Source organism: Acinonyx jubatus, chromosome E1 (genome assembly GCF_027475565.1).
Source record: "Acinonyx jubatus isolate Ajub_Pintada_27869175 chromosome E1, VMU_Ajub_asm_v1.0, whole genome shotgun sequence".
NCBI lineage: Eukaryota > Metazoa > Chordata > Mammalia > Carnivora > Felidae > Acinonyx > Acinonyx jubatus.
The window spans coordinates 54,556,050-54,577,293 of NC_069397.1; the positions used below are offsets into that span (position 1 = coordinate 54,556,050).

A 21,244-nucleotide genomic window follows, 5' to 3' on the forward strand; every position below is an offset into this window, starting at 1 on the left:
GTGAGTGAAATCATATGGCATTTATCTTTCTCTGACTTATTTTGCTTAGCATAATACACTCTAGTTCCATCCACATTGTTGTAAATGGCAAGATTTATTATTTTTGATTTCCAAGTAATATTCCACTGTATATAAATACCACATCTTCTGGGGCGCCTGGGTGGCTCAGTCGGTTAAGCGTCCGACTTCAGCTCAGGTCATGATCTCACGGTCCATGAGTTCGAGCCCTGCGTCAGGCTCTGTCCTGTCAGTTCAGAGCCTGGGGCTTGCTTCGGATTCTGTGTCTCCTTCTCTCTCTGTCCCTCCCCCACTCAAGCTCTGTGTCTTTCTCTATCAAAAAATGAATAAACGTTAAAAAAAAATTTTTTTTAATAAAAAATAAAAAATACATCTTCTTTATCCATTCATCAGTCAGTGGACATTTGGGCCACACTTTGGCTATTGTTGACTGCAAACATTGCTGCTGTAAACACTGGGGTGCATGGGAAACGTTGTTGTTTTTTTTAAAGCAAGATACAAGCTCTCCTGGGCCCTCAGCTATGTCTATGGCCCCATAGTGAGCATGTACTATAATTTCATCACTGCTTGTGGCTGGGTATTTAATTTGTTCCCCAGCTGCAGTCCTCATGACCAATGCTACCACACAGGCCCTTGAGCCCATGAGCCTGTGCATTGCCACTTTTATTTCAGGTGATCTGATCCCAGAAACAGGGTATCTGGGGTCAAGGGTACCTGCATGTTAAAGAGTAATAATACTCCTAGAGTGCTTCCCCCAAGACTGCAAACACTTCCTTTTTCTCCTGGCAAAGTGCAAGCCCTCTCCTGCACATGCCCCAAGCAACAAGTGTTAGAGCCCTTTCACAAGTGTGTCACTTTAATTTGCATTTACCTGATTATTATTGAATTTGAACATCTCTGGATGTGCCGTTTGGCTGAGCTTTTCTGGGAACTTGCTTTCATACACTTTGCTTCTTCCTGTTAGTTGGTGAAAGCTCTCCATTTATCCCCAACTTCAACCTCTGGTATGGGTTTTACAGTAACTAGTTTTCCAGATCTGTTTATCTGCAGGCTTTGTTTATGGTATCTTTTGCCACATACATTCTTTTTCATGGGTTGAGGATTTACAGAAATTCAAGAATTTCAATTAAAATACTTTTTTTTTAAGATAGATTTCTGAGTTTCTAATTTTCAGTACAAAACTATTTCAAGCCTAAGGTTACACACTGGAATAAAGTCTCTTGTAAAATATTGTTTATTTTTTACATGTAGGTCCTTAATCTGCCTTCTATATAAGGTGCCAAATGGAGCACTTTTATTTTACTCCAGAGGGATGTCAGCACCACCCACTAGACAATCCCTTTGTTTTCCATTAAACTGAACTATCGGCTTCATCAAATATTAAACTCTCACATGTTTTGGGACTCATTTCTTTCATCTTTAACATTAATTTTTTTTTTTTTTTTTTTAGAGAGAGAGCGTACACAAGTGGGGAAGAGAGGCAGAGGGAGTGAGAGAGAGAATCTTAAGCAGGCTTCGCACTCAGCACGGAGCCTGATGCAGGGCTTGATCCCACAACCCTTAGATCATGACCTGAACTGAAGTCGAGTCGGATGCAGGGTACCTGGGTGGCTTAGTTGGCTGAGCATGTGGCGGCTGATTTCAGCTCAGGTATGACCGTGGGACTGAGCCCTGCATCAGGCTCCGTGCTGAGCATGGAGCTTGCTTAAGACTCTCTCTCCCTCTGCTCCTTTCCCCTGCTGGCTTGCTCTCTCTACAGAAAGGAAGGAAGGAAGGAAAACTGTATCAAACATAAAAGTAATTTTTTTTTAAGTTTATTTATTTGAGAGACAGAGCATGTGAGTGGGGGAGGGGTAAAGAGAGAGGGAGAGAGAATCCCAAGCAAGCTCTGAACTGTCAGCACATGGGGTTCAAACCCACAAACTGTGAGATCACGACCTGAGCTGCAATCAAGACTCAGACGCTTAACCTGAGCCACCCAGGCGCCCCATTCTGGGACTTATGTCTAATTCTCTTGTCTGTGCTACCGCTTTAGTCTACTACATGGATTTGGTTAGAGCCGCATCCCAGCGTGTTCTGACACTGGGTTAAGCTCGTCGCCTTCACCATTCTTGCTGTTAAGACTTTTCCTGGCTGTTCTTGGGCTCTTATTCTTTCATACAAATTCTAAGATTCTACTTCCCAACAGAAGTCTTTTGGGATTTCAACTGGAACTTCATTTATATTAACTGTGAGCAGAACTGACAGTTTTATACTCCTCACTCACTTTTGGTACCTGCTCAGAGCTTGTTTTCTTTCAATGAGATACCAGTTTTCTTCAAATCAGTAGTCCTCCTCCCTGGCTATACATCAAAAGCACATGAGAAGCTTTAAAAAAAAAATGTCTCTTGTTAACGGCCTGTAACATTTACTTCTAGGTATTTTATAAGTTTCATTTTTGCAAACTAAATATTTTTTCATTTCCACTCCTAGATATTCATGGTAATGTGGAGAAAAGCTAGGCTTTTTAAAGTATTTCCCTTTCATTCAGCCACTTTGCCAGGTTTCCTTATGAATTCTAATAGATTTCCAGTAGAGTCTGGGGTTTTCTAGACAGACATCTGTTGATATTTCTACCTGCTGGTATCTTGTCTTTTGTTCCCCTTGTCCCTGTGGGTTTATATATATTTTTGTCCTCTTACTGTCATTTGGTAGACATCAGACAGAAGTACTTGGGTCCCACAGTTCTTATGAGGAAAGTCTACATGTAGCCATTTGTAGCCTCACAAATTATGCTTTGGGTGACTTTATCCATGTTGATTAATGCAGATTTACTGTGTCATTTTCAACTGCTCTAGACTATTCCACTGTGTGACTAAGCCTATTTATCCCATACCCTAAGGAGGAAGAAAGAGTTCATTATGCGGGAGTTGCAGCAAACATCCCTGTATGGCCTTGTACACGTACATCCTTGTACACATGACAACTTGTCTACCTAGAAGTGGAATTACTGACTCACAGAGCACCAGTACCCTCTCGCTATATGTATCACCTCATCTCTCTTCAAAGCAGCCATACCAGTTCATCTTCCTGACATCACGCGTTCCCCTTTCCCCACATCCTCGCCCACAGTGATTATACAGATGTCGCACGTTTTTGCCAGTGTGACAGGCATAAAGCGACAGCCCATCTCCTTTGCATTTCTCTGATTCCTAAGGGAGGTTGAGCGAGTCTTTATACCTTTGTTAGATACCCTGGTTTCCTCTTTTTGTGAAATTCACATGTTTTGCTCTGCCTTTTACAGATTTACCTGTAGGACTTCTCTGTGTATTCAGTCAATTATGTATGTTGCAAATCTCTTCTCCGACAATGGATCATTTTTTCACTTTGTTAGTGGTATCTCTCGTTACATGGAAATTTTTAGTTTGAATTGAGTCAAACAGATCACATCTTCCTTCATAGTCTCCACTTTTAAAATCTTGACATGCCCTTCCCTTTGTCAAAGGAACAAAGATATTTTCCCCCAATTTTACAGCTTTTTTTTGAATTCTTTAATCCACCCATAACTTATATGTGTATGGTAGAGGAAATAAGTATCTGATCTTCTCTTTTTCCAGCACCAATCATTCAACAGTTCATCCTTCTCCTGTTGATTTATAATGCCACCTCTCATACATCAAGCTCACTTATGTACTTGGATCTATTTCTAGGCTCTGTGCAAAACGTGTACAACCCGTAAAACAAAACAAAACAAAACAACTGAGAACAAAAACAAAGAACTTTCAACAATATGGGAAAATGCTTGTGTAACAATGCTAATTAAAGCAGGATTGATCTTGACTATGTAAAATAACAGGCACACAAAAGACTGCGCATATAAATGGAAAGGTCTAACCTAGCTGTTGCAAGCTGTCTATTCACCAGTATACCATTCCCCCCCCCCCCCCCCCCGCTATACCTTCTAACCCCAGGAGCACCCCTGTAGCTTACACAAGCTCTACCTGGGTTCAAAAATAAGCTACATGAAACTGGAGAGTGGGGGGTTTGGATGAAAAGGGTCCAGGCTGCCCAGGACCTACCTGGAGTTTTGCGACTTCCTTTCTGATCAGAAAACTGACTTGGTCCCTGTCATTCCTGGAGTAATAGAGACGGCACCAGGAAGGCTTCCCGTCCCTGCCAGCCCGGCCGGACTCTTGGTAGTACCCAGCCATAGACTTGGCAATATTCCAGTGGGCAACAAACCTGTAGGATGCAAAGGGATGAGCAGCATGAGCTGTGGCAGAAGAGACGAGGGGAAGAGGTCTCCACAGTGACCAGGAGCAGGGAGGCTAGCAGCTTCCAAGTAAATGTGGCCAAGACCCCTGCACCCCATCAGCAGGCCTCCTGGCCGTGGAACGGCTCAGGTTAGAGGCCACAGCAGAGTTAAGGGGGGCAATTCCAGCACATGAGAAACCAAAAACACTCACAGAGGCCCAGAGGCAAAAGCACTGGGCTTAAAGCAACAAGAGTAGGCCACTAATGAGCTGCCCAACCTCGAGTAATCCTTTAACCTCTTTGAAGAGAGAAAGGGATGACATTATTGAACACCTACTATGAGCCAGTTTACCCATTTGTCTCATTTAATTTTACAGTTACTATAAGGTGAGGTAACCCTGTTTTATAGACAATGAACTTGAGATTCAGGAAAATGTATACAAGGTCAAATAGCAAGGGGACAGCAGGGGTTAAGATTTGGGCCTAGGGGTGTCTGACTTCAAAGTTGGCCCCCAACAAGCCACCGCAGCCCCAGGGTCCAAACTCAGATTCCAAAGCCTGTGTTCTCTCAAATGTAAGCGCACAGACTCATTCCTCCACTGACCAACTCAGAGTCCCTGTGAGTCTTAATGAGATCATGTATGCCCAAGTGCTCTGTACATCATACAAAGCATTATTGTTGGTGTTAATGAGAGCAGACGGCTTTAGGCTGTAGCACAAAATGTCTCTGGAAGGTTGGGGGGGCTAGAGATAAAGACTCCCCAAGAGTTGCCAGGGTGGTACTAGAAGGCTGGGTGGGGTGAGCCCCACCCATCTCTTCTAGACTGTCGAAAAGCAGTAACAAGGAAGGCTGGGAATAAGACACTGACTTTGATATCCCACAGGGAGCAGCTTAAGACAGTTCATTCCACCCCCTCACAGGGACCATGTGCTAGATGCACATGCTGCGTTATGGATGGGCCTGATGGCCTGTGTGCCGCCCTCTCCTGGGGGATGACAGAACCCTGCGATGCAGTCACCTGGGAGTAGGCTGCACAGCACCTGTCACCATGTGGGCTGTGCACCAGGGACTCTCTCCTGGGGCCCTAGAAGGAGCCTATGGACTTGCTCCTTGAGGCACAGCACCAGGCAACCCACCTGAGCCAGGGCCTTGACTGGGAAAGAAAGGCAAGAAGCATCACTCACCTGACATTGGCTTTATCCACTCCCATTCCAAAACTAATGGTTGCAACAATGACAGGAACCTTCTCCTCCATCCAGTCGTTCTGCACCAATGTTCTCTCAGAAGGCTTCAGCCCTGTAAATGAGGGCAAGGTGTCAGAGGGAACCCACATCTTCCTTGGGATCTACCTTGGGCTTGACCCTGCCCTGGGTGCTGCACACACACCTTCAGTCCATCACTTACCAGCTGTGTGGCACACAGTGCTCAGTAAGTGTTAAGTCAAGATTCAAACCTCAGTCCACTGGCCTTTAAAACCTGTGCTCTCTCTACAACACCAATACCTAGACTTAGAAAAACTCATCACTTGCTGCTGGGAGGGCTCAGGGTGAGAAAAGGGCTTCAGGAGTCACAGTCCTCATTTTAGATCTTATTTGTGTCTAGACTCCTTTTTGTGGACGTAAGTGAATTGCTTTAGCTCTGTCTGGGTATCTGGAAAAAGATGACGGACCATCTGATTATTCAGGATCTTTAAAGAACAAGAGACCCACTGAGAGGCCTCTGAGAGGGAAGAGGAGCACATGGCCCAGGCACCCCTTACCTGCGTGGTATGCCTTGGCATTCACACCCCTGTAACTGAGCTCTGTTGCCAGCTGCTCGCAAGCCTCTCTGGTCCTGCAGTAGACAATGCCGCAGCCAGAGAGTGACTGAATGAGGAGACATGGGAAGACAGCATTGAGAAGAAAGAACAATCTGCCCATTATATTGTGGACTGCTTTAAAAGAAGCTTTTGCTCTGGAGTGCCTGGGTGACTCAGTTGGTTAAGCATCTGACTCTTGATTTCAGCTCAGGTCATGATCTCACAGTTCGTGAGTTCGAGCCCCTCAGAGCCTGCTTCACAGAGACTGCTTGGGATTCTCTTTCTCCCCCTCTCTCTCTGTCCTTCCCCTTCTCTCTCTCTCTCTCAAAAGTAAATAAACTTTAAAAAAAGAAGAAGAAGAAGGTTTCCCTCTTTCTCATGTCAGTCTCACAGGCTCCTCTGAGGCAGGCCACCAGCAGGGCTCTGCCACTTTGTAATCAAGCAGCTCAAAACCATAACCCATCTAACTCCTCTGCTTCTTGTCCTGAAGCCTTGGATACGTCTGCAAAGGCCTCACTCAGGGTTGGCTGCTCACCTCCCACAGGAGAATGTCAGGACAAGGGGACTCCATTAAGAGGAATAATGCCAGGAAACCAAAGGAACAACTCTCAGAGTGCAAGTTTTAAGAGGCGGCAGCTAGTTCTGGCTAAAGCAGCGAGAAAAAGCAAAGGTCCTAGAAAACCAACATCCACCTCTACACTGCAAGATACCAGCTCGGGGCTCTCGAGGCATCTTGGCCCCCCCCTCCCCCCCCCCCCCGCCCTCAGGGCCCTCACCCCTTTAGCCGTCTTCTGTCCAAGAGCCTTAAGACAGAAGTCCTTCAGGTTTCCATAGGGATCAGAAAGCAGTTCCTTGAACTGCACATCATAGAAGAGGTTGGCCCGAAAGCAGGGAGTCTTGAAAGTGGCAACCGGTTGCTTCAGGTGCAGGGCAGCAAACACATCCTCTTGGACCTGCGGGGTGGCTGTGGCAGTCAGAGCCACACATGGGGCATGTGCCAGGCGGGAACGGAGGGTACCCAGACGCAAGTAGTCAGGACGGAAGTCATGCCCCCACTGGGAAACGCAATGAGCTTCATCCACCACCAGGTAGGAGAGCAGGTGGCGGGACAGCAGTGAGTTCAGGGTAGGCTGGAAGGAGGCTGAAGCCGCCATCTCCGGTGTGATGTACAGAAGTTTGGTCTGTGGCTTTTCTTGCTCCAGGTCCGAGAGCAGCTCCTTCTTTTCCTGTGCTGAGAGCTTTGAGTTCAGAGAACTCACTCGTACCTTCAGGGCCAGCAAGTGGTCCACCTGGTCCTGAGGGTAGAAGGGAAACAGGCCACAGAGCGGAGGACACAGTGGTAAATGTCATCTTGACTCACTGGGCATTTCCCCGCCATAAATGCCCTCCCCCCAACCTCCAAGGTCTTCTCTCTGCATACAAAAGTTCAGAGGGTGAAGTGGGTGACAGCACAGGCTCTGGAGACAGACAGACCTGGCTCATTCCTGGCTCACTTAATCGCCACATGCTCTTTGACTGGCTCTTAGCCTCTGAGACTCAGTTCTCTCTCTCTCTCCCCATCCCTCCCTCTTGTAAAACTGGTAACTATCTAATAGGATAGTTGTTAGCATTAAGTGAAATTTTACACTGCAAAGGTGAAGTGAATGCACCTAAGGCACTTAGCACAAAGCCTGAGACCTCGTGAAACTCACGAAGCACTGTTATTCTGTTTCTCTTCATGGTGGATGACTCTTAACCACATAGCCACACTTCCTCATTTCTGATTCTATCAGCCCATCTACAAGCCTTAAATATAGCCAGAGGGGCAGAGCAGATGCTGACAACATCCCAATCAGTTTATATCATTTTAGCTCTCTACCCGTCTGCATCTTCTATCCTGTCAAGAGTGCCCATGTGTGTACATGACACAGTGTCTATGTGTATACAGATACATTTCCACACTCCTCTGGGTGAAAGGTAACGAAGGAGAGACTCTGGGCCATCAAAATACAGAAAACTCATTCATAACCTGCCAGAGTGGTATGCACTAGTGGCGATGATGACACATTTGGACAATTCAGAAACCCGATATAGAAAGGGAAATAGGCAAATCAAAGGAAATAAAAGGCAAAAGACCAAACAAATGAGACATGACATTCCCAGCGGGAAAACAAAACCAAACCAAAACCAAAACCAAACAAACAAAAAGGCCCACCTTCCCCTAAACTTTTTGGGTTACTATCTTCATCCCCCTAAGGCTCACCTGAATCAAAGCAATGAGTGGAGAGATTACAATGGTGATGCCTTTGGCCAACACAGCAGGAAGCTGATAGCAGAGGGATTTTCCTGCCCCTGTGGGCATGCACACAAACACATCCTTGTCACCTGAAAAAATGCAAGATAATGGTATCTAAATGCTTCCTGCCTTTTATCTTTTTCCTTGTCAAGGCTGCTGAAAACTAAATGAGACTGTAGGGAAAGCGCCTAGCAGAGTGGCACATGTAAAGGTAATAATGCTAATTTCTTTCCCATCCTTCTTGTGCTAAGGGCAGAGATCCAGAGAGATTTGGAAACGGGCACAAACCATTTCTAGTAATGGCAATGACAACCATAAGGGTGAAAAGTCTGAGTCTGTTGGGATATGGATGATTGAATTAAACAGCCATGAAAGTTGAATACTTCTAGATGGAGTGGGTATACCTGTGGAGACATGGAAGCCACATCACTTAGAAGACTTTTGCATAGGGACGCCTGCGTGGCTCAGTCAGTTAAGCGTCCAACTTTGGCTCAGGTCACAGTTTGTGGGTTCGAGCCCCGCATCAGGCTCTGTACTGACAGCTCAGAGCCTGGAACCTGCTTCAGATTCTGTGTCTCCCTTTCTCTGCCCCTCCCCCACTTGCTCTCTCTCTCTCTCAAAAATAAATAAAACGTTTTTAAAAATTAAAAAAAGACTTGCTTATAAACGTTACAATGTAATTAATGTTACATTGTTACTACCCTCTTGATAACCTCCATTGTCAATATGTATCAGATTTATAATATTATTACTTCTTCCTTCCCTATTTGGGACGAGACCACTCAATCTTCAACAAAGGGTTTAGAAGGTCAAAGACTGGATTAGGCCATTCCTGCCACTCCCACTACTGCCTACACACAAACGAACATGAACTGAAATCTATGAACTGCTTTCAAAGACAATCTGCAGCTCTAGCTAAGAACCAGAACAGCTGGATGATTCTGCCAATAAAACCGCTTAAAAGTGACAAATCTACAAGATTTCCAGCAATAATTATGGACCAAGAGTGGGGAGGTAGGAAGGGTCAGAAAGAGAGTGTTGGCACCCTCCATGGCAATGCTACAGTATAGCCAGCACAAATGTAAACACAGGTAGTTTTAGCAATGTTACCTTTCACTACAGCCATGGTCGCACTCTCCTGTAATGGTGTCTTAAAAGAGTCAAACCCAAAGACCTTCTTCAACGTGCTCCGGACTCGACGTTCGGGGTCAAAAGAAGGGTGGGTGCTCATCTTAGCGACAGACAGTGGCCAAAAGTTAAGGCATATGGTTGCGATGAAAACCCCCTGTTCTGCTTTTAAAATACTGCTTTTCTCTAAGTAAAATTTGCTTTATTACTCTCAAGCAGTATATTATTTCCAAGTAACATAGCTCCAGGTGAACACCCTCAAGCAACATATTCCTGGACAATTAACATGTCCACTTCTATGCTGAGGAAAATAAAAAACATTGAACTATGCTATGCCGCGGTATGGCACGGAGCTAGAAATCAGATCACGAGAAGAAACACAAATGTCTTTGGAATCCTTTGGAGAAGATGGAATTGTTTTTCTAAGATCCACCTTCTGCTCCTTTTATAAGTGCTGCTATCACGGCAATTCTACCCCGACCCCTTCTTCCCACCTCCTGGAGAAGAGCTCATCGCTTTTCTTCCTGTTAAACCCCCGTTAGCTCTTTTCTCCCTTCCCCAGCCGAACCCTCCCTCTCTTCACCCCAAGATATCAGAGCTGGCGGTGGGCCACCCCGGAGCGAAGGACTCTTGCCGGGCCGCTGCTGCCCGCTGGTCGGGAACTACTCGAAGACCCCCATATACCACCCCAAACTCAGAAGCCAAAAGGCTGGGGATTCAGTGTCAGCTAAAACCCACACAACCTTACATCCGTCGCGCAGTGATGATGTCACAGCAGCCTGGCGGGAGGGGCGGGGCCAGGCCAAGAAACGGCCGTTTTGATTGGTTTCTGGTCAGGAACCGGCGCGGGTTCTCCTGGGATAGGAAAAAGTCGCCTTTCCGCACGGAAGTCGGCTTCTTTGAGTCATAAGACTGAGGCGCGCCGGGAGTAAGATGGCGGGGAAGAAGAATGTTCTGTCGTCTCTGGCAGTTTACGCGGAAGATTCAGAGCCCGAGTCCGACGGCGAGGCTGGCGTCGAAACAGCGGGCAGCGCGGCTGGTGAGGCCTGAGTAGGGAGCTGGAAGGGGAGAATCAGGTGTCTGCTCGGAAAGCTGCTCACCTAGCAGGGCGGGAGGGGAAGAGATGGTCATTGTGCCCCAGGTATCGGGCCCCAGAGCCCCGGAGCCCCGAAGCGCGATCGAGACCCTGGTTGGGACAGAGTGGACGCCCTGGAGTAAGAATGGACCATCTCCTTCCGTTGATTCGGTTATTCTGCCGTAACTTAATGAAAGTCTTCTCCATGCCGGGCATCGTGTTGGGCATAGGGATGGGCGAAAGATGGAGAGGATCCAAAGCTACGGATCCACCACCTGTTCCTTCTGGGCTCGTTGTGTACTGGGGGGAGCGATGCGTAGAACGTACGTGGAGGGTGGTAAAGGTTGTGTCTTGTTAAGTTTATAACTTTGCATTAGGAATGTGCCCTAGACTCATATTGGACCTTTTAAAAATCTGGTCTCGCTGGCGAGAGTAATTTGTAGATTTGGGGTAGAATCTGGGCATTTTGTAGCTTTTTAATACTCTTCAGTGATTCCAGTACTTTGTAGGCTGTTGAAGCCCATCAGTGATTTTGTTGCCCTACTCAGGTTAAGAATCACAATGTTAGGAAATGGGAACAGATTTCTTTGGCATCATAGAAAGGGCAGCAAGCTACCTAACATATCTGGGACTTCCTTTCCTCATCTGGAGGTTAGCTACTCTCAGTTTTGCATGCCCTCTTCCAGTCAAGAGGTTCTCTGGTGGTTTCCCAGTAATTGTAGCATTTTGTATTTTTCTTGTTGTTGTTTGTTTTGGTTTAAACATAGAAGACTTTGCTTCTCAAGTAGGTATGATTGGGAACTCCTCTCAGTGCCCCCAGTTAAAATTCCTGTTCCTAAAGGAGAACACAAAAATGACGGCAACAGAGTCTTTATCTTGTATAAGAAGACAAGTTCTGGTGCCTCGGATACAAGGTAGAGATACACACATCAAAAGAGGTTTTCCGGGGGCGCCTGGGTGGCTCAGTCGGTTAAGCACCCGACTTCGACTCAGGTCATGATCTCATGGTACGTGGGTTCGAGCCCCGCGTCGGGCTCTGTGCTGACAGCTCAGAGCCTGGAGCCTGCTTTGGATTCTGTGTCTCCCTCTCTCTGCCCCTCCCCTGCTCATGCTCTGTCTCTCTGTCTCAAAAATAAATAAAAACATTTTAAAAAAATTTTTTTAATTAAAAAAAAAAAGGTTTTCCAGGCCCCTGAGTGGCTCAGTCGATTAAGCATCTACTCTTGATTTCAGCTCAGGTCATGATATCAGGGTCATAAGCTCGAGCCCTGTGTAAGCTTAAGATTCTGTCTCCTTCTGCCCCTCCCTTGCGGTCTCTCACCCTAAAGAAAAAATAAATTTAAAAAAATTAAGATAAAGAGGTTTTTAAACAATGTGCAGTAATAGTTCAGAGAAGAGAAGCCTTCAGTTGTCATACGAGGTGGATTAGAAGCATGAGAGAAAGGGGGTGCCTGGGTGGCTCAGTCGGTTAAGGATCCAACTCTTGGTTTCAGCTCAGGTCACGATCTCACAGTTCATGAGCTTGAGCCCTGCATCAGGCTCTGCGCTGACAGCACAAAGCCTGCCTGGGGTTCTCTCCCTCTGCCCGTCCTCCACCCTGACTCTCAAAATAAATAAACTTAAAAAAAGAAAAGCATGAGAGAAAGGATTTAGTAGTTGGTTTTCTTCCATGTTCTTTTAATGACTTTATCTATTGTGCTCTTTCTGAAGGCAGTTTCTGGGCCTATTCACGGGAGATTTAGGCTCCCCTTTGATCTTCAGAGATAGTTCTGGCCATTCAAACCACTGAAAGGTTGTCTTTCATTTTTGTATGCATTTATTCATTTTTCTTTTTCCCTCTTTCAGAGGAAAAAGGTGGATTAGTATCTGAGGCCTATGGAGAGGATGACTTTTCTCGCCTTGGAGGTGATGAAGATGGTTATGAAGAAGAGGAGGATGAGAATAGCAAACAGTCGGTAAGTCAGTCTCTTCCCAAATCCAGAGTTGTTCAAAGCACCATTTCATTTGTCAGAAACTGAACTGTACCGACAGTGTTCCATTCCATGGCCAGCGTCATTTCCCCCTCTTCCCCTCCTCCCCCCCTTTTTTTGTTTGGTATCAGTTGAAAACGGAAAACAAAATTTGTTTTCATCTGGACCATTTTGTATTAACTTTTGAATTGAAATTGGGGGGAAAAGACAGTGGACTATTCTGTTTAACCCAGATATCAAAGAATGTTTCATGTTCATTTTCTTTGCTAAGATAATTTATTCCATTTGTGACACACATTCCTCCTGATTTATTATTTATATCTGCAAAAACCTCTGTGTTATTTTTAATCTTGGTTTAAATCTTTCAGCTTATTAAAAAGATTAGGAAGGAAAACTGTTTAGCTTTTTATTTTTGGTTTGATCCGTCTGAACTTCTTTCTTGACATCTTACTTGGCACTTTTTATCAGAGTGCCTTTGGTTCTTGAGCACAAATCTTGCCTGACATTTAATATGTGCTGGCAACAAAGAAAGCTGTCTTAATTAACCGGAGAGCCTGTTGATATACTATCACCTGAACCTCATGAGCCAGAATTTAAAAGTAGAGAGAAAACAAGGGTTCAAGCGGGGGCTTAGCACAAAGATACACTAAGTGAAATCTGGATATAGAGTCTGGCTCTTTAGCAACACCGTTAATTGAAACAGTGTACTTTATTATTTGTTTGAAAGCTTTTTTATGCATTGATATGTAATTGTTAGCGTTAAAATGCTTTCTAATGAAACAAAAATGCGTTTTGTATTTGATGCTCTTTTGGAAGATATTTTCGTGCCCTTAGCCCCACCATTAATGCTGATAATTCAGAATTGACTAAAATTGTTTAGAAAAGCTTTGCAAATTGTTTTCTTTTCCTGACTTTCTCACATGCACGCATACTGGCTTAACACCATAACTGTTTTCTTCAATAATTTTGCATGATGTGTTTCTGAAGTGTTGTTCCACATTGGCTTTGCTTAGAATTTTCATCATATTTGCACTTTATTTCATATCCTAGTAGAGTCCTCTCATCAAATTCCAATATAGACGTTCTAAAATGTGATTGTCTTTGGCTGAGCTACTTCTCTGATTATTTGGTGTGACTGATTTCATTTTAAGGAAATCATGGAGATTGCATTTAAACCCTTGGACTCACTGGCACCTGACAGGACAATTCAGTCTCAAACTCATCAGTATAATCTGTTCGAGTCTCGCGGGTGATGTTTATGTTAACATCTAGAGCGCTATTTATGCTTGGGTTAAGGTGTAGCTCGATTGAAAAAAGCAATTTCAAATGAAACTTAATTTTTTTTTCCTGGGTGTTAACTTAAAAGGCTTTTGTGCATTGGGGTGTTCTGGGAGCAGATGTGGATATAGCTACCTAATAGGGTAGCTGATCGTTGACCTTCACTGGCATTCAGTGGAATGGTGGGCTAGCTTGTGTGAGGCCAGTGCACGCTTTGGAGAATGCCTTGTTCACATGGTGCTTTGTGTCAGGCAAGCTGTTTGGATCAGGAACAAGACTGGGGAGAACGGGTCAGTGGCAGTTCTGTGAGAGCCTGGATGGAGGCAGGGTCTGCTCAGCTGAGACCCAGGAAAGGCTGGCTGTTGCTCTTTAGTCCTTCCCTGGGCCACTTGCCCTGGTCATTTGATGCCTGTCTTCCTGCTGTTCATGTAGCTGTGAATGTTCCTGGGCTGGAGTGCCGGGGTGTAGTTATACGTGGGTCATGGCACTCCGACCGTGAACAGTGTCACGGTAGATCTGAGTCCAATGTATTTGTGTGTGTGAAAGTCAAAGAAGGAAGAAAGGTTCATGTTCCTGGTTTTAAATAATTGATACTTCATTGAAAACACTGTGCCCTTTTTATCCTGTGGGGCCTGGTCTTCTTTTCTGAAACATGACTGCCTTTTTCCATTTTTATATATGTGATTTTTAATCTCGGGCATTTTCATCGCTGTAGACTGTGACACTGCTGGAGTAACGACTCTGAGCTGCTAATGTCCTCCCTCCCCACCCCCAGAACATCTCCTTCTCCCTTCTCTTTCTCTAGTTCTGGGTCATAGGGCAGGGGAGGGGTTCTTGGTGGGATGGCCCAGGCTGGGTAAGTTACTCCAGCCCCTAGTTATGCATGTGAGAACCCTCAGGCCCACTCCTTTAAGCTTAATCCTCTAAATTCTTTGTCTTGTAGGAAGATGACGATTCAGAGACTGAAAAACCTGAGGCTGATGACCCAAAGGTATTTGGTGTTGGCTATGGTGGGGTGGCTGGATGCGAACAAGGCATTGTAACATTATGTCTCAGTTCCTGTGTCTGGTCAAGATTGGCCCCACTAACACACCCTGCAACCACGCGTAAATATTCTGGGATGAAACTAGCTTTCTAAAGAAGCCTGGAGGTCACCATGGAATGAGGAAGTCCTGAGGCAGTTTGGATTTCCAGAAGCACAGATAGTGCCTTATCTCCAGACTAGAAAGGGGAGAGGCCTGGCTGAGTGTAGCCACCTGCCTGTGCTCTACAGCCAGGTGAGCTTGGTGGGGTCACTGTCCCTGCAGGTGGGTTAGACGTGGGAATATTTCTAGAATCAGGAAGCCCTAAGGGCTGCCATTTGTACTCTTTAGTCATCTAGGTCAAAGTGAGGTCTCCCCAGCTGTTGGAGAAGCTGCACCTAACTCTTACTTCCTCCGGCTGGTACCCATCCACTCTTGGGTAAACAGAATGGTCTTTCAGGTGTATCCTTCTGATAGTTCCTTCCCAGTAGCAGCTGAGAGTAATTAAAGACATTTCCTGTCATGCTCCCTGACCTACTGTGATGATGGCTAAGATCTCATTCCCCGTCCCCTGCAAGTAGGCTTACTGTGCTATGCACTGGGCATCAGTATAACTGTGCTTGTTAAGAACGCGGTCTTTAGGAAACATTTCTCTTTCAAAGAGGAAGTCTTAATTCCATCACTCTAGGCCTGGGAAATATGGGCCGACTTTTGTGATTAAAAACTGCTTTGAAACCAACTGAAGCCTTCAAGGCAACGTAGTGAAACTCTAGAAAATGGTCCCAAATTGTAATCAAAATGGTAGTATGTCCAAAAATACAGTTCACATTTGAACTGGTTCTGTGTTTGGATAGAACTGTGGCGACCATTGGAATAAAACCCATGAAAAGTTGTGGATGATGCAGATAACACATTTCACCAGGAAAGGAAGTTTGGGCATCAGCATGCAGAAAGAAGAGAATATTGAGCCCTAGGCACAGCAAATGTCACTCCTTTCTGTGCCAAGTAAGGAACCCAGGCTTAACTCACGCAAGCACTACGAGCAGGAGGGTGGACGTGTGGCCTGGATCACAGGTGGCCATACCTCTGCTTGGGCTCGCAGAAGGGAAATGGCCAGTAGTAGCAGGAATCTTCTGTCTTAGTAGTCGGGAGTGTGTGGGCCTTAGAGCCCACGCGTGAAGTGAACCCGAGGAGCTGCCAAGTGCTGGGGCTTCAGTGTGGAGGGAACGGAGGCAAAAGGCTCAAAGGCCTCCTGGGGAAGTTGGCTGGAGAGAAAGGTGCAGGTACTTTACTGTCAGCCCTTCTGGAAAAAACAGCAAATCCCCTGGGAATGAGGAAGAACAGCCAGGGCTGGGGGTGAGGTGGACAGAATTGGGAAGTTTGTTGATGTGTCTTCTGCTCAGTCTTTCTTGGAACCACGTGAAGGTTGGAAAGACACGTTTATACTTAACCCCTTGACTGATGTGCTTTACTGTATTTCATTCAGTCATTTGAACTTTTAGTCTGGTTGTAGAATGAAAAGCTTTCTGAGACAGTTCTTGTTCTTAGGGAGCCCTTGGAGAACAGGACAGAACCTACTCTCACAGTAACTTGACATAGTTCTTTTGGAGGCTGAGTGTGGAAGGGGTCAGACAGAGCTCTCCCACTCAGAGATCCTCAAATCCAAAAATCATGAGTGTTAGTGGCATCTCCAAGGACTAGGAACAGTCCCCAGCATGAATCTTCTGTACTCCCATGCCTTAGTCCTGGCGTTGGCTTCCTCTCTTGCCCTGAACTGGCATCAGACTATCTTGAGGTAGTGGCCTAGACCTCAAATGCCTCCCAACCCTCCCTCTACTCCGGATCTTTTCTGGCGCATTTAATTGGCTTTTAACAATATTTTTATCTTCCACATCTTGAATTTTGAACATTTCTGCCTTCAGTATGTGAAATTTCTAACAATAAGAATATGTCACCAGGATGGATTAGGGGTGTCATTTATTTTGGTTGTGAATGGATTGATGTCATAACTGTCTTTTCCACCAGATGGCACTCCTTCCTGCCTTGGCCTTTTTTTTTTCTTTTTTTCTTTTTTATTTTGAGAGAGAGAGTGCAAGCGAGGGGGGCGGGGGCAAAGGGAGAAGGGGAGAGAGAATCCCAAGCAGATTCTGCACTCTCAGTGCGGAGCCCAACAAGGCCTTAACTATGAACTGTGAGGTCATAACCTGAGCTGAAATCAAGATTCAGACGCTTAACCGACTGAGCCACCAGGCACCCCAACTGCCTTGGCTTTTTAAAATCTGCTTTTGATTTTTTACTACAGCAGTTCTCAAAACATTTTGGTGCCTTTACACAATTAAAAGCTGAGGATCCCAAAGAGTATCACTTCATTTAAAATTGAGAAACATTTGGGATGCCTGGGTGGCTCATTCGGTTAAGCGTCCAGCTTCGGCTCAGGTCATGATCTCGTGGTCCATGGGTTCAAGCCCCACATCAGGCTCTGTGACAACAGCTTGGAGCCTGGATGGTGCTTTGGATTCTGTGTCTGCCCCTGTTTCTGCCCCTGCCTCACTCGTGCTCTGTCTCTCTCTCTCTCTCTCAAAAATAACATTTTTTTTTAACTTGAGAAAATTTTTAAGTATTTTTAATGTTTATTTTTGAGAGATTAAATAACATTAAATTTTTTTTAATTGAGAAAATTTTTAAATATTTTTTTAATGTTTATTTTTGAGAGAGACAGAGACAGAGCGTGAGTGAGGCAGGGGCAGAGAGAGAGGCAGACACAGAATCCAAAGCAGCATCCAGGCTCCAAGCTGTCAGCACAGAGCCTGATGCGAGGCTCGAACTCACAGACTGTGAGATCATGACTTGAGCCAAAACCAAGTCGGACACTTAACTGAGCCACCCAAGTGCCCCAGATATTTATTATTTTAAAATAATTAAATCCATTACATGTTAATATAAGTCACATTTTAACAAAAAATATTGCTGAAACCAAAGAAACTGAAACTGAAAACACAAAGACAGGCATTGGGTCTCCTAAAGGTCTAACATCCAGTTTAACGGACAGCCAGCTAGGTTCTCTTAAGTGCTTCTGCATTCAGTCTATTGCAGTGCCTTGTTTTGGTTGAAGTAGTTGAAGAAAATCTGGCTTCACACACAGGGCATTAGAAAGAGGACAAGTATCTTAATAGCCCTTTAGGTGATTGTGAATCTTCTTCTTTGATACTAGATCAGAACTCAACAGGCAGTGGTTTCCTAAAAATTAGCTGCACTGTAGGATGTGAACCCTTCTCAGTGAACTTTCTGTAGTCTGCTTCATTAACCTCCACGGGTCTGCCTTGCACTCTCAGTGGCTCTTTTAGCCACACTGGTATTGCATCCTCCGGCACTGGTGACATGGAAAATGTCGGTTCACTGAGATCTCCAGTGATGCATTTTGTCTTATAATATCCAAAAAATTATATTTGTTAATGACATTACCTATCTCATCGGACAAGCCATTAAGTATTGGAAAGCTGTCTGCTCCCAGTGGGGATGTATACATTTTCTAAGATGCTAGTTTTTACTTGAGATCTTGAATTGCTTCATTTTTTTAGGAACCGTCTGCCAGTTACTCAAATCTGACTAAGCACCGTCATTCTTTCAAGTAAAAATGGCATTCCGTGAAGAAAGCAACTAGATCAGCTTGTAACTCCCTCACTTAAGTGCTTTTCCTTGAGGTAACCATTGGACCTCAGTGAGCAGCAGAGGTGTTTATGGGACCTCTCATGTCATCACACAAAATGCAAAAAAATCATAATAATTAAATTTGTACTCAAAGGTCAAGACTTAATAAGGCGAATCATTTTTACTGCTTCCCCAAGGCCAAATGTATATATATATTTTTAAACTGTATTTATTTTGAGAGAGAGGGAGAGAACCAGAGGGGAAGGGGCAGAGAGAGAGGGGACAGAGAATCCGAGGCGGGCTCTGCCCTGACAGTACGGAGCCCGATGTGGGGCTTGAACTCAGGAACCGTGAGGTCATGACCTGAGCCAAAGTCAGAGGCTTAGCCGACTAAGCCACCCAGGCACCCCAGCACCAACGATATTTTTAAGTGAAATTGGCTTTTTTGGTAACTGAGAGTGTCCCTACGGCCAAAACTCAGTGCAGCTGCCTTGATTTGTTCTAAAAGGCCAGCAGTTGCCCCCCATTGCTCCTGCCAACGTAGAACAGTGAAAAAGGCAAGTGATGTCTTAGTACTAGGAAAGTAGTTTTGACCTTACAGACCTCCAGGGGTCCACAGATCAACTTTGAGAACCACTCTTCTTCAGAAGCCAGAATCTTGGGTCAGTCATACTAAGTAGTTGTTTGGTGACTATTTCCACTGCTCTGTAAGTGTCCAGTGGGCTGTCAGCCCTGCGGGACCTTGAGCTGCCGTGAGGGGGTAGCATATCCAGAGTAAGACAAGACAGCCCCTGTGGGGTGGAAGTTCAGGTTCTGGAGTCATAGACCTGAATCTGAATTCCAGCTCTCCTTGGAGAAGTCCCTTAACCTCAGAGTTTGCCACCTGGGAAATAGGCTTTTTTTTTTTTTTTTTTTAACATTTATTTTTGAGAGAGAGAGAGTGTGAGGGAGGGGCAGAGAGAGGAGACAGAGAATCCGAAGCAGGCTCTGCACTGTCTGCGCAGAGCCCAACACGGGGCTTGAACTCACAAACTGTGAGAGCGTGGCCTGAGCCGAAATCGAGAGTCAGTCACTTAACCAACTGAGCCACGCAGGCGCCCCAAAAACAGGCATCTTAAGAAAATCTGCCTCATTCATTTTACGTGAGTTAACTGAGTAAACCTGAGTTGGTAATTAGCTTAATAGTGTCGGCACATCCATGTTCAGGAGCATTCGTTGCAGTGACCTATGCTTGCTTCCCAGGCTGGTCACCCTGTCATTGGGCTTGTGTGGGAATATCGAATTCCACATTTGGAAACTGGAATGCACTCAGAGGAGAGCAATCATGAAGGTGAGGGGACTGGAAACCACATCACATGAAAGGTTTAGGAGCTGGGAGAGGCAACCAGGGAGGAGCCTGCAGTGTATCTGTTGTTTGGAGGTCTGCTAGAGGGGGAGGGGAGGTGGAAGCCACGTGCTGAACTTGAAGCAACATACAGAAGAATTACAGGGACCGCGTTTGTCTTCACATAACGAAGAACTTTTTGTCATCTCTGACCAAACGTGGGCTGAGCTGCTTTTTAAGGTAGTGAGCTCCCTGTTTCTGGACCTTTTTCAAGACAAATTTTTGGGGGGTTGAGTAAGAAGTGATAAGTTGAGTAAGAAGTGATAACTCCCTGGGTGCCTGGGTGGCTCAGTCTCAGGTAAGCATCCAGCTCTTGATCTCAGCTCAGGTCTTGATCTCAGGATCATGAGTTCAAGCCCCGTGTTGGGCTCTGTGCTGGGTGTAAAGCCTACTTAAAGAAGAAAAGAAATGATAACTCCAGACCCACCTCTAGAGAGAGCCTTTGGTCCTGATCCATCCACCTGAGGAGGGATTGAGCTCTCGGTGGCTGAGTTTGCCCTTAACTAGAGAAAGGAAGGTGGCTGAGCATTCCACGGGAGGCAGAATGCTTCGACACTTCTGTTCCGTCATGTCTTTTCCTCTAACTTCAATTTTCTGGTCTTACCTCCTCAGTAAGCAACCCGACTCAGATCTGACTACTCAACAGAAGGTGGCACTGCTGTCCTAGAAAAAGTCAGAGCGGAAGTGGCAGACCTCTGTTCAGCTCTTTAATGCAGGGACAGGGGTGCCAGATGGCTTAAGTGTTTCCTCCATCTGTTTGCCCTTGGCATATGGGCTTCCTTTTCCCACTCTCCTTTGTCTGTGTTCTACCTCGGTTGCCCTGGAACGTTTTCCCTTGTTTATTTTTTTCCCCACTCCCACAGTTCCTGTGGATGAAGGTATTTCCACTGGCTTACTGTCTCTGACACACCCTTCCTTTGAAAACAAACACGGGCATTGATGACCTGGCACAGGAAAGCTGGAGCGGCCCGTTGCCAGCTAACTGGGAGGGCTGGCTTCGCTATGTGGGGTGGGAATGCCGGCCTCCCTGAGGTGTTGCAGTCCCAGCTTTGACCCAGGGAAGGAATCCTCTTGGCCCAAAGAGCAAACATCTGTCAAAACAAAATAGCCTCTCTGGGTCAAGAAGGTGGCATCGGGTGGGGGAGAAATGGTTCCGGCATTTTTTAAAAGATGTGCATGCATAATCCTAGTTAAGAAAAAACATTTTTAAGATTCTTGGACCCCGAAATTAGTGCAGAAATGTGAGTTCACACCTTCGAGCCAGACTAGTGGACTTGGACCCAGAAGACCTGGGTCGAGCACAGGCTTGGCTTCCCTCCAGCTGTGGGACCACAGGCACATAGCTTCGGCTGCCCTCGGCTCATCTCTGATGCCCGCTTTACCAGGTGATGTGATAGCTACAAGAAAGGGTGCA

The 21,244-nt window shown here is 45.6% G+C and overlaps 2 protein-coding genes across 5 annotated transcripts in view; one reads left to right on the forward strand and one right to left on the reverse strand.

Moving 5' to 3' along the window:
* Positions 1–10,232, reverse strand: part of RECQL5 (RecQ like helicase 5) — a 35,312-nt gene extending 25,080 nt beyond the window's left edge. Inside the window, exons 1-7 of one of the 2 annotated variants that reach the window (XM_053212291.1) lie at positions 10,037–10,232; positions 9,436–9,556; positions 8,293–8,414; positions 6,827–7,345; positions 6,012–6,117; positions 5,437–5,548; positions 4,077–4,239 (exon numbers count right to left, since the gene is read on the reverse strand). In XM_053212291.1, coding sequence (XP_053068266.1) covers positions 4,077–4,239; positions 5,437–5,548; positions 6,012–6,117; positions 6,827–7,345; positions 8,293–8,414; positions 9,436–9,556 — 1,143 coding nt within the window. In that variant the 5' untranslated portion in view covers positions 10,037–10,232. Of the gene's footprint in view, positions 1–4,076; positions 4,240–5,436; positions 5,549–6,011; positions 6,118–6,826; positions 7,346–8,292; positions 8,415–9,435; positions 10,012–10,036 lie in introns of those variants that run through there. The other variant, XM_027052313.2, reaches the window with a different exon arrangement.
* Positions 10,233–10,328: 96 nt separating this feature from the next.
* SAP30BP (SAP30 binding protein) overlaps positions 10,329–21,244 on the forward strand; it is a 36,231-nt gene continuing 25,315 nt past the window's right edge. Inside the window, exons 1-3 of one of the 3 annotated variants that reach the window (XM_027052314.2) lie at positions 10,329–10,492; positions 12,374–12,483; positions 14,720–14,767. In XM_027052314.2, coding sequence (XP_026908115.1) covers positions 10,387–10,492; positions 12,374–12,483; positions 14,720–14,767 — 264 coding nt within the window. In that variant the 5' untranslated portion in view covers positions 10,329–10,386. The remainder of the gene's footprint in view (positions 10,493–12,373; positions 12,484–14,719; positions 14,768–21,244) is intronic. The other 2 variants (XM_015086100.3, XM_027052315.2) reach the window with 2 other exon arrangements.